This window comes from Artibeus jamaicensis, unplaced genomic scaffold, assembly GCF_021234435.1.
Source record: "Artibeus jamaicensis isolate MK-2021 breed Jamaican fruit bat unplaced genomic scaffold, CSHL_Jam_final scaffold_1283, whole genome shotgun sequence".
NCBI lineage: Eukaryota > Metazoa > Chordata > Mammalia > Chiroptera > Phyllostomidae > Artibeus > Artibeus jamaicensis.
This window is the reverse complement of record NW_026522028.1, coordinates 11467182-11479817: the sequence shown is the minus strand read 5'-3', so window position 1 is coordinate 11479817 and position 12636 is coordinate 11467182. Positions and strand designations below refer to the sequence as shown.

At 40.2% G+C, this 12636-nt stretch overlaps 1 protein-coding gene and 1 pseudogene across 2 annotated transcripts in view; one reads left to right on the top strand and one right to left on the bottom strand.

Annotated features, from left to right (window-relative positions):
* PDK3 (pyruvate dehydrogenase kinase 3) overlaps positions 1 to 9441 on the top strand; it is a 64635-nt gene extending 55194 nt beyond the window's left edge. The window contains exons 10-12 of one of the 2 annotated variants that reach the window (XM_037142935.2): positions 300 to 413; positions 2281 to 2412; positions 4431 to 9441. In XM_037142935.2, coding sequence (XP_036998830.1) covers positions 300 to 413; positions 2281 to 2412; positions 4431 to 4451 — 267 coding nt within the window. In that variant the 3' untranslated portion in view covers positions 4452 to 9441. Of the gene's footprint in view, positions 1 to 299; positions 414 to 2280; positions 2421 to 4430 lie in introns of both variants that reach the window. The other variant, XM_037142934.2, reaches the window with a different exon arrangement.
* Positions 9442 to 11758: 2317 nt separating this feature from the next.
* Positions 11759 to 12351, bottom strand: LOC119047514 (chromobox protein homolog 1-like; annotated as a pseudogene).
* Between the last annotated feature and the right edge of the window lie 285 nt (positions 12352 to 12636).

Below are 12636 nucleotides of genomic sequence, written 5' to 3'. Positions count from 1 at the left end.
AAACATACTAAAAAAGAAAAACAAAAAAAAGAATAACCGGTGCTTTCAAGTGCTAAGAAAGTGGTAGTCAAAAATTGCAGTGTTTCTAGTATTTTCCAAACCTACGAGAAGCATTTTTGTAGACTGAAAATAGATTGGTTGCCATAGATGGGCATATTCATCATTGTAGAGGTTGAATCAATCGTGTGTTTTCTTTAAATCGGAATCAAGAATTTCTTTTAATCTTCGGAATGATCCTCATAGCAAACGTGTTGCCGTGTGTGCCTGTCTCAACTGTATTCATTTTCTTTCCTTTGTAGGCCGGATTTGGTTATGGCTTGCCAATTTCTCGTCTGTATGCTAGATATTTTCAAGGAGATCTAAAACTGTATTCTATGGAAGGAGTGGGTACAGATGCTGTAATTTACTTGAAGGTACTACACTTTCTATCTGTTAGTAGGAAGGCATCTAAACTTCAAAGCTGTAAATTCCAATAACTGATAAACAAACCATAACATCCATCACCTGTCATAATTAGCTCAGATTTACTTCCGTTTATATGAAAGCCATGTCACATAATTCCTGCTCTTGATTTTACACATAGATACAGCAAAGTATGAAACATAGAGATATAAGAAGTAAAAGAATGACTTTTAAAATCATAATTCAGAGTCATGATTTTCAAAACAAATTGCATAGCTATTGAAAGGCTTAATCTAAAAGGAGGCAGGTGATCATAAACTGGAGTCTTTTAGTCTTTTGCTTTAAAACTTGCTGGCTTTCCCAAAGTTACAACAATTCAGTAATCATAATATAGTTACATAAGAGGCTGATCTAATAGCAAAGATCTCTGTAACACAGGCTTCCATTCATCGGTGGTGTGAGGCTTTAACTTATTTCTAAACTGGAATATTTGAAGTATTTTTTTAAGATTTTATGTATTTATCTTTAGAGGGGAAGGGAAGGAGAGAGAGAGAGAAATATCAATGTATGGTTGCCTCTTGTGTGTCCTCTGCTGGGAACTGGCCTGCAGCCCAGGCATGTGCCCTGACTAGGAATAGAACCGTGGTTGTTTGGTTCGCAGGCCCGCGCTCAATCCACTGAGCTACACCACCCAGGGCTGAAGTATTTTTTGAATGGATGATATAGGCACATGCTACAAAATGGAAAACTTTAAGTGTCTCCCACCACTGGCCCCAAGGCACCCTGTTTTGCTTCCTGGAGGGAACCTTGGATACCAGTTTCTTGTAGATTCTCTTAGAAAAATGTAACGTTTTAAAAGATTTTATTTACTGACTTTTAGAGAGAGGGGAAGGGAGGGATAAAGAGAGGGAGAGAAACATCAGTGTGTGGTTGCCTGTCACCCTCAATTGGAAACCTGGCCTGCCACCCAGGCATGTGCCCTGACTGGGAATTGAACTGGCGACCATTTGGTTCGCAGGCCTGCACTCAATCCACTGAGCCACACCAGCCAGAGCAACATCTAATTTTTTCTTCACACAAATGATTGTTTCAGCACTTGGCTTTTTTATTTTACTTTCCAGTATATCTTGGTTATCTTTCCATATCAATTCACATGGAACTGGCTCCTTTTTAACAGCCGCATATTTTGTTATATATACATGTAATATGTTCTATCATAACTTAACCAGTTATTTGGAGTGTTTATCTTAAATGTCATTGCATTTAAATTGTGTGATATTTGATAATACTTTATGGGTTATGTTCACAAATCTAGCATGTATGAAACATTATTTCTTTGTGGACCTTTTGGAAGAGCAATTGCCCAGTGAATAATAGTACATGTCACGCTGACTGGTGTGGCTCAGTTGGTTGGGCGTTGTCCTGCAAAGCAAAAGGTCACTAGTTCAGTTCTTGGTCAGGACACCTGCCTGGGTTGCAGGTTTGGTCCCCAGTCTGTGTGCATACGAGAGGCAACTATACATGGATGTTTCTCTCCCCCTCTCTGCCGCTCATCCCCCTCTCTCTCAAATTGATGAAAAAATTGCCCTCGGGTGAGAATTTTTTTTAAAGTGTCTCAAACTAGATTCAAATGCTTTTTGTTCTGGCCACATATATATGTCAGTTCTGGCTTTGAATGAGTGAATGTTTATATTCCTTTAAAAAAGCTTTTATTTCATCCCGCTTGTTTAAGTAATCTAAAATAGTATAATAGTATGATTTTAACATAATTCAAAAATATGTATTAAGGTTTTGGACATTTTAAATAGTAAAATTTGGGTTAGTATTTTATGTGAGACAAATAACACTGTGGCCCTTTGGCATATATTTTTCCATTAGGCTCTCTCAAGTGAATCATTCGAGAGGCTTCCAGTATTCAATAAGTCAGCCTGGCGCCATTATAAGACCATGCCTGAAGCCGACGATTGGAGCAATCCCAGCAGTGAGCCCAGAGATGCTTCAAAATACAAGGCAAAACAGTAATATATTACTTTGCTTTCTATTCTAGGGTATCTGAATTTGCCCCGGAATACACCAGCTAGATAATTGATACTTTTGGCCAAATCTTCTGTGTGGTTCACTAGAAAAGCAAAATGATCCCCGAAACAGTGCAGCAGCTTTCTCACCCCAGACACGAACGAGAGAGCAAGAACTGGGCAGCCAGAGCAGCCATTCAAATAGAGGCCCTGCTGTTCCCGGGGTCCGTGCGCTATGGAGGCCTTCACAGCAGTGGGCGGGGTTTATCCTGCCATGACTTATATTTAAAAAGTAATTGAGTTGGTAGTTTATCATCATCCATAGAACTTGACAGAAAAAAAAAGTTACAGAAACTCTGTAGGTTGAAACTGAAAAAAATAAAGCAGTTAAAATGAACAGTCTAGATAAACAAATGTGGTATATCCACACTATGGAATAATATTCATCCTTTAAAAAGAACAAAGTTCTGACATATGCTTCAATAGGGATGAACCTGAAGGCATCGTGCTAATAAGTGAACTAAGCCCAGCCAGGAAGGACAAACACTATAGGATTCCACTTACACGAGGTACCTAGTGTAGTCACATTCATAAAGATGGAAATTAGAATGGTGGTTGCCAGGGGCAGGAGGATGGGGAATTGTTTATGGGGGGCAAGAGCTTCAGTTAGGGAAGATGAGAAAGTTCTAGAGATTAGTTACACAACAATGTGAATGCATTTAACACTACTGAACTGTATACTTAAAAGCAACCAAATCATATTGATCTTTTTCATTCAAATGTAGCATTGCAGTGTCTCTCCCTAAATCATTTTAATTGCATATATTTCTTCTTAACCTGAACACCTTGCCTTAACATCATGTCACAGAAAGGTATTTGTCTGCGAATACAGTTTGCATGGCATCGTACTTTTGTACCTTTGTCGTAGCATTGTTCTTTCTGACGGATGATATAAAGGGTGTCTATACTTTTTCCCATGGAAGTGATGTGATGGACCTGTGAGCAGTATTGCAGGACCGGTCACTTATCTGAAATATATACTTGCCCATGAGTGCCAGTACACACTTGGGGGTGTGTGTGTACTCACTTGCACCTGCAAACACACACTCACACACCCCACCCCTGTCCAAGATTAAAGCTAAATCACCTTGAAACACCTGGATCAATTTCCCTTGATTGCATTTTCAGTCTGTATGTAAGGCAAGTAGCATAGTGGGCATCAATGTGACTAATTAACTCAAACTATTGCTCTGATGGGGGAGTCGTCTGGGTAGTACAATTGCAGTCTCTATAAATAATGAGGGCCACTTGAATTTTAAAAGGGATGACTTTAATTGGATATTGTTTTGAAGGCAATTTTAAAACTCTAGAAGTTTTCAGCAGGTTGTATACTAATTATGAGTCTTAATTTCTAGTATATTATTAGACAAACATATTTTAGCAGAAAGCAATTGTTAAATTTGTTAAAATTGTAAAATGGTTATCCTGGCAATTAGAGTTGTTAAATTACAGAAGTAGGAAAATTAGTGGTGATCTTGGAAAACGATTTAGTAGGTGTGGTAAGTTCACTAGGTGAGTGAGAAGTTCTAAGAAAATGTATTCTCTAGTCAGATTTTTAACAAGAGTTCTATTGAGCTATAATTCATATACCATAAAATTCACCCTTTTAAAGTGTACATTTCCATGGGATTTAGTATATTCACAGAGTTGTGTGACCTTCATCACTATCTAATTTTCAACAGTTTCATCACTCCCAAGAGAAACCGTGTGTCTGTTAGCAGTCAGTCCTCATTTCTAACCAGGTTTTTAACTGAGACTAAGGAACTATTTTAAAGTATACATAAGTAATTAAGTGATAATTCTTTTCCTGTAGTAACCATAGACAATAATTCTAGATAAGGCAAGAAGTTCTGAATTATCATTGTAACTCAGTGCTCTGAATAAGTCTTGCTTAAAATCAAGAAGGTTATGCATATAAACTCACTATGGATATTCCCATTATTTTCTTTGTAGAGACAAGATCAAGACCAATAGAACTTTCTAGAGAACTGAATGCTTTGGTCCTCTCTGTGAAGAAAGATCATCTCGCGCAAGTCAACCTCTGAGCTCCTTTCCTCTACTCTGAGCGTGACACCATCATTATTCTAGAGCTGGACCTTTGCCAGAGAAACTTTTCCTGTAGTTACTTCAGAGTTTCCACAAAAGTAGTCAACTGAGTAATTTTTCATGTTATGTTGTGGTTTGGTTGGTGCCGTCATAAGAGAGCACAGAGCCTCGCGAGTGCTCTCGTGTCCTCATACCTCTCTCCTCATTATCACGAGTCAAGTGTCTACAGTGTTCCCAGGGTTCTAAGGTCCCTCCGCATTCCGGATACAGCAGATCTCTACTGTTGCAGTTTATGACCAAATACCATGTTTGTCCCAAACCACCAACGAAGGCCTGGGGAACATGAGATTGAAGACACGAGTTGAGTGTGTCTCGGTAATTCAGTCCCAGAGCCCCTCCTCCCTCACAGACATCCATCCTCACTCCCTGAGGGAGAGTTTTGCCTTCTGCCATCTGATCATATTCTCATTGTGAGGTGCGTGTACTTTTGTGCTAGATCTTACTCTTTGATGCATTGGCTTTATTTTACAATTCATTTGTATACTTTTATTCTGTCCATTAAAGCATTCCAAAAGTTGTCTTGGAATTTTTCACTTAGCTGCTTGGTTTCAAAGATCTTAAGTGAAAAACTACCTTGTGGTCACTATCCAGTTTGTAAAGATTGGGAAGTGGAGCTCTTACACTTATGTGCCCTTTTTAGCAATCTAATAGTGGACCTTGGTCACATTATGTTCCTTTGTAGTTTTTTAAGGAATTGCTACTTCTCGTGTGAGGGTACTTCACTACTTGTAAAATAGACTATGAAAGGGAAAAGTTCTTTTGAGTTTATTTTGAAAAATGCCCTAGGTCTTCATAATTTTCAGTTTCATACATTTTAGCCAGTTGTAGACTTGCCGATCTGATTTTCACAATCCTTCGCTTTTTGCTGAAAGTTGGAATTGGCAGAGAACTTGGGGCAAGGGAATAGGACTCATTATTATTTACCCATAGATTAGGGGAGCTGTCCAAGAGTCCAGATGACACCCCACCACTTACATAGCTCCACAGAAAGTGTTTCTTTCATTTCATCATGTGGTAGTTACCCTTCATCTTCAGAAAGATCCCATTTCTTTCATCCTTGGAAGGATCTCATCCGAAAACTCACAATCAGGTGCAAGAAAGGCCGATGTACTTCCAACACCGGGGTGACAAGATGGCAGTCCTTGTGGAGGCCCAAGCAGGGCATTTTCATATGATTATTTCCTTGTGTAAAAGATATAAAAAAATAGTGGTTCTTTACATTTACACACCCTGAGTATCTTGCTAGTCCTCCATTTATTACTCCTTTACACTTCCAAGTATGGTGCACTGTGTGGGGAAGGAAGGTCCTGGGAGTGTTCCTTCCTACCTTGTTCTAGTTCACTGTGCCTAAGGAATGCCCGTTGATCGTTAGGCCCTCACGGCAGGTTCCATGTAAAGGTCGAAGAGGGAAAATGCGGTGTGGGAAGATCCTATCGCATCTCTCCCTTTCAGGTCTTTTTCAAAAGTAAAGTTTTCGTTCAGTATTTTAATGGCTTAATTAGTAGTCCTTTACTCATATGCTTTCTGGTTTACTCATATCCATCTGATGCCAATACGATCTTGCCTCCTCTTTGCTCTCTGCATTAAGAATTTAACTTTGCTCCCGAAGTAACCATAAGAAGAGTTTCAGGAACATCTGGCGTCCTCACAGTTTAGTGCCCCCAAGTATTCATTTATTCGCTTTGTTGGCTGTGCCTGATTCTTTGAACTTAGGTGCATTTCTCTGGCTGCTTGACAGGTTTGTTTCTAAACAAACGGTCCAAAGTCTACGTGTAAGTTGTAATATAAATAGACATTGATGCCTTTTCCACAAAATTCATGTAGTTCAACCAGTTCCTCTCTTTGCCTTTCATTTGACTTCATTTTAAGTATTTGGAAAGTGTGTCTACTATTTGGAACAGTGCCTGGCACATAATAGGTGCTTAATAAACATTAGCTGAATGAAGGCGTGAAGATTGAGAGACATTTACTACGGGTGGAGGCCAACATCTCTCTAAGTTCTTAAACTGTCTTTGTTCCCAAATTAAAAATCATTCCAGTCAGGGACTGTGGAAGTGCTGAATGTCCTTTTTGTGGTGCTAAGCAGTGACTTTAAAATGGAGAGAAACAAAAGTCCCTACTTCTTTCAGTGGGGACGGATCCACAGGAGGCTTCTGATACTTTCTTGGTCTTCACATACTCATTTTGACCCCTTCATACAGTTGGTTCTTTCCATCCAACCAAGCAGCGTGGGTTTATAGCCTTGTTTGTCGATCCCAAAGAGCTTTTACATGCAGCATCCCCTGATCCTTACCGTGCCGTGCGGAGGAGCACACAGACATTATCTCTGTTTTTCGTGAGTCCCAAAGCAGTGCGGTGTTTGCCAAGGTGACACGGTAAGTGAATAGAAGAACCAAAGTGAGTAGTCAGGTCTTATTCCTAGGCTGGTACTCTCAGCAATGCACCAGATAATTAGCATTCTCTCTCCTGAGGAAATTCTTGGGTGTACCAAGCCCCAGGGGTAAGATGTAAGCCACAATTTTTCTATAGTGCAAGAGAATTCTATTCAGGAGAGGTTTTCTTTTGTGTGTTTTCATTTTGGCATAGTTAGTTAGAGGAGATAATCGAATGGATTTGGCAAGTTTTACCGAGGAAGACAGGAAAACTTAAAGTATATAGCAGTAGGTCATTGTTAGAGTTATTTAGATTTAATTTTATGTTTGAATGAACTCAGTGCTCACTGCCAGCCCTTCATACAAAGATTCCTCATTCAAGAGTTGATGCTTTTATCTTTGGGTGGGCTGGTTGCAGCCTCAGTTGGATTTTGTTACATGTTTCCAAATGCACCTCTATTGCTCTTCCATATGTTGAGTAACTTGGCTGGCTCTCAGGTTCTTGGGTCACATCCTTTGTCCCTCGATTCTTTGGACACCTCCATTTATTGTCTTCTAGTGTCTGGTGATGCTGAGAAGGCAGAATCCCGACAGAACTTTCTCCCCCTTTGGTAGATGACCTGCTTGTTTGCTCTGGGTACTTGTGATTTCTTGTTTATCCTTGAATTCGGTAACTCCATTTGAGGGTATGTCAGAGTTGACAGACATCCGTTGGCTTTTTCTGGTTCTCAATGACATTCAGTATTGACATTTGACCCGACTGTATTTCTTACTAGTTTGTTTTCTTCTTCAACAGTTTGTCCCAGTACTAGCTGTCGGTTATCTGTCCTTCATATTTATCACTTTTTCAATCACTGTCACCTCCTTGTCTTGCTTCCATAGTGTTGATCTAGGCCTCGATGCTTCCAATGTGCCTTTCACTTCTGTCGTGGTTTTATTTTTTATCTGTTTCTTTCTTAGCTCTGCCACCTTTCTTCTCTCATCGTGTCGTCCTGTTTGGCTCCTTATTTCATTGCATTTGGAGACTGAACAGTGAGGTCTACATTTTTTGTGGTTTTTGAAGTTATTCTGTTTCCAGACTGTGTGTTTATCCGTCTTTCGTTTCTTTCATTCCTTTCCTTTTCTGTTGTCTTGCTCGGTTATTGTTTTACAAGTATCGTGATGGCTTTTCTGCTTATTATTTGTCCTTGCATGGGACCAGTTCTGTCTGCCCAAGAAGAAGATGGACAAAGCCTTCTTGAGTCCTCCCTGAAGTGAGAAGTGTTTGAACAATCACTGGGCTGGGTGATCACTTGAAGTGCAAGGTTAGATCTTGATGGGTCCTACTGGTGAGGCTGTTGTTTTGTTTTTCATCCTGCTCTCTAGATATGGGGAAATAGGGAATGAAGCAAAATCTCCTTGGGCCATGTTGTCTGTGAGTCTCTTCCATGGACAGTGTGGGATCCTCTCTTCCCTGGGGCGGCCAGGTCCCATTGGGGGAGAGGGACTCCCTTGACTTTTCCCATTTATACTAGATGTCACGCTAGCAAAAGCGTGGAGAGTTTGTACTTAGGCTCTGCTGGATTATATGTACAGCAGGTCCTTGAATAACATCAGTTTGTTATAACATTGATGAGATGCCATAGGAACTGAACTCTTGTCTATATCAATTTACCTGTGGTAAAACTGGTTTTGTTGTATATCGCCGTTTCACTTAAGGTCAAAGACCCTATCCGCAATGTTGAGTGAGGACTTACTGTAGTCAGCGTGTGTGTGGTTGGCTCCTGAGTTACACAAGCGGTGCACCTGAGATCTCAACCTCCCTTCTTAGGTTTTCTTCTGGACATGTGCTCATGTTGTATGAGAACTCTGCTGCTCCGGGCTGTCACTAGTCTTGGTTTTCTACAAGTTAAGTAACATTTCATTGGTAGAGTTCTTTGGAACATACTTGCAAATGGCCCAGCAACTATGGTTTACTCGGAAAATTTCAGAATCTTCCTTTGCTGAGTCCCCAACTTCATTGTGTCTGTCAGACACTCCCCTAGAGTCTTCGATATGTGGCGGTAGCTTTTATTTGTTTCATTACAGAGAGCTGCTTCAGTTTTCGGTTGTGTGTGTTGAAGGGTAGGTGCAGCGAGGTAAGCATGCATTTATTCTGCCATCTTTCCCAGTGGCCCAGGAGCTTAATGAAACATTAACTTTGAAGGGAATGTACTTCATAATCGTAGTCCATGTTGGTAAGCAGGACTCAATATCACTAGGAGGGAAGAACCATTAATAACTTGATCAATACAGGATTTTTGTTTATTGTTTATAGTGGAAAGATAACTTTTAACTCAGGTTCCTGTTCCATCAGTTACAGATATCAGTACGTTCTGGTTTGAAAGTAAGGGACATTGGACATTTTAATGAATGTAAGATGTTATCAGACCCTGAGAATTACTTAGGAGTTCATTAAATATAATAGAATATTTCTAACTAGCACATAATCAGAGTTATCAAGAGAAGTATATGCTATTTTTTATTAACAGTTCACTAGCCAAGCTACCCCAACAAGGGTAGTTACCCTTATGAGAGTTTTACTATGACATAAGGGTTTGGGTTTTTTTTCTTGGCTCTCGTTTCAACCAACCCATTTTATGATTTGGTTCATTAAGAAATAGAAACATTCAGTTCCTCATTGGCATTATTTCTGTTATTCATGCACGTGCATGTCGATGGTTTGTAGGTCTGGGGCCTGCTATAGAGACACAGGCGGCCATGTTTCAAAAGGACAGGTGGATCACAGGCTGGGGGGTTAATTTGGCCTGTGTGGGCATCTCCCTTCCTGGTGACCAGCATATTCTATATTCTACTAGGCACACTCTTCTCACCTTCAGGGCCTAGCACAGGGGTGTCAAACTCATTTTCACCAGGGGCCACATCAGCCTTGCAGTTGCTTTTAAAAGGCTGAAATAACTTTAGGACTGTATACATGTAACTACTCCTTAACAGTTAAGGAGTTGAAATTACGTTTGGCCCTTTGAAGGCAACTGTGAGGCTGATGTGGCCCCCGGTGAAAATGAGTTTGACACCCTTGGCCTAGCGCAAGGACCAAGGAGTATGAATGACAGCCTGGCTCTCTGTAGTTGGGGACTGATCAAATTCTACTGTACACAGTGCCTCCCCCTAAGGTCACAGTGATGTAGTTCCATTTGTTAATTGTTTCTTCTTTTCCTCTTGCCTGAAGAGAGATCTGAAAAATATTGCTATGACAGATGCCCGAGATTTCACTGCCTATGTTTTTTTTTAGGACATTTATGGTTTCAAGTCTTACATTTATGTCTTTAATTCATTTTGAGTTTATTCTTGTCTATAGTACAAGGAGGTGGTCTAGTTTCATTTGTTTGAATGTATCTGTCCAATTTTCCCAACAGCATTTATTGAATAGACTATCTTTACCCCACTGTATGTTCTTGCCTTGTTTGTCAAGTAGTAGTAATATATAGGCATGTGTTTATTTCTGGGCTTTCTATTCTGTTCTGTTGATCTATGTGTCTGCTTTTATGCCAGTACCATGCTGTTTTGGTGACTGTGGCCTTGTAGCGTAGTTCAATATGACATAGGATGATACCTCCAACTTTGTTTTTCTTTCTCAGGATGGCTAAGGCTATTCAGGGTTTTTTATGGTTCCATATGTATATTTTTGGATTATTCCAGTTCTGCAAAGTATGCCATTGCTACTTTGATAGGAGTTGCATTGACTCTGTACATTGCTTTGGGGAGTATGAACATTTTAATAACATTAATTATTTCTATACATGAATATGGTATATGCTCCCATTTATTTGTATCTTCCTCAGTTTCTTCTTTCAGTGTCTTATAATTTTCCAAGTATAGATCTTTTACTTCCTTGGTTCATTTTATTCCAAGGTATTTTATTTTTATTTTTTGGTGCAATTGTAAATGGGATTGTTTTCTTGGTTTCTCCTTTGGATACTTCATTATTGGTGTATAAAAATGAAACCAGTTTTGCATCCTGCTACTTTAATGAATTCATTTATCAGTTCTAGTAGTCTTTTGGTGGAGTGTTTAGGATTCACTATATACAGTATATGTCATCTGCGAATAATGACAGTTTTACTTCTCTTTCCAATTTGGATGCCTTCCATTGCTTCTTTCTGTCTGATTGCTGTAGCTAGGATTTCCAGTCCTATGTTGAATAATAGTGGTCAGAGTGGACATCCCCATTTTGTTCCTGATCTTGAGGGAAATACTTGTAGTTTTTGCCCATTGAGTATAATGTTGGCTGTGGGTTTGTCCTATATAGCGTTTATATGACATCGAGGTATGTTCCCTCTATTCTCCCTTTGCTGAGACTTTGTATCATAAATGGGTGCTGGATTTTATGAAATGCTTTTTCTGCATCTATTGGTATAATCATATGATTTTTATCCTTCATTGTGTTTATGTGGTGTATCACATTTATTGATTTGTGGATATTGTACCATCCTTGCATTCCAGGCATAAATCCCACTTGGTCGTGGTGTGTGGTCTTTTTTAATGTATTGCTAGATTTGGTTTGCTTACATTTTCTTCAGGGTTTTAGCATCTATTTTCATCAGGGATATTGGCCTATAATTTGCTTTCTTTGTAGTACGTTTATCTGGTTTTGGAATCAGAGTGATGCTGGCCTCATAAGATGAACTTGGACATCTTTTCAAGCCATCTCCATGGTATCAAAGCAAGTCCTTGCCTTCCCACTTGACAGAACTCCTTCCCCTCCCTACTTCAAACCCACAGTCAAATGTGACAGGGGCTGGTACTCAGGAGAGTTAATTCATGTCATCTTTTTTTGTCATCATCCTCCCAGGGGTAGGAATGTAATGTTAACCTTTCCTCACAGAGGGATACAACAACATGCGGGTACATGACATTGGCTTCCTTGGCTGAGACCAGATCAGCCTCATCAGAGTTTTTCATTTCATCAGGAGCATGAGTTCTCCAGTGGGGTCTGTAGCTCCAATAATCTTCTTGGGCTCCAGACCCCAGGCAAAGCCCCATGGCTTTTCTGACTCTTCTTTTCTTCTTGAGTTTTCCCCTCCCTGTTATGTTCAGAATCAGAGTCAGCTTTGCACTGGCCTCCCTGTGATTTATCTGTCTCATGTGCTGTTTTGTGACTGTAGACACTCATTAATGAGGTTGGGCCAATCCAGGTTCTCTTCTGGCTCCCACGTGTTGCCCTCATCTGAGAATCCCTTGTACTTTACCACTCAATGGTAGAGAACTTTTTCCACCACATATTCCTCTTCCTCTTGTAGTGCCTCCTCTACTTTCTTCTTGCCCCCGCCCCACCCCCTGCTGTAGTGCCTGCAGCTTCCTTGTGTAAATGGCTCAGAGTAGAGCCCAAGAGCCTGAGGAATCAGTGCCGTGCTCATGGTGTGTGGTGTTGGGTGGCCCTGAGGAGTAGCACCCAGAAAAGAATAAGCCGGGCAGCTGCAGTCGATTCTCTCACCGAAGTGGCATATCACAGTAATCACTATGGCCTTTCATTGTCTCTCTGGCCAACAGAGAACCATGGTGACATGAGAGGAACCAGCTTTTACAATAAAATTTCATTGAAAAATGTGGGTTGCTGTTTCCTCATAGCAGAAATGCAGTTACAACAGGGTCCACGTGTCTTTTTAGGACTTCAGAAATCACTATTTAAACAGAGAGTTTCT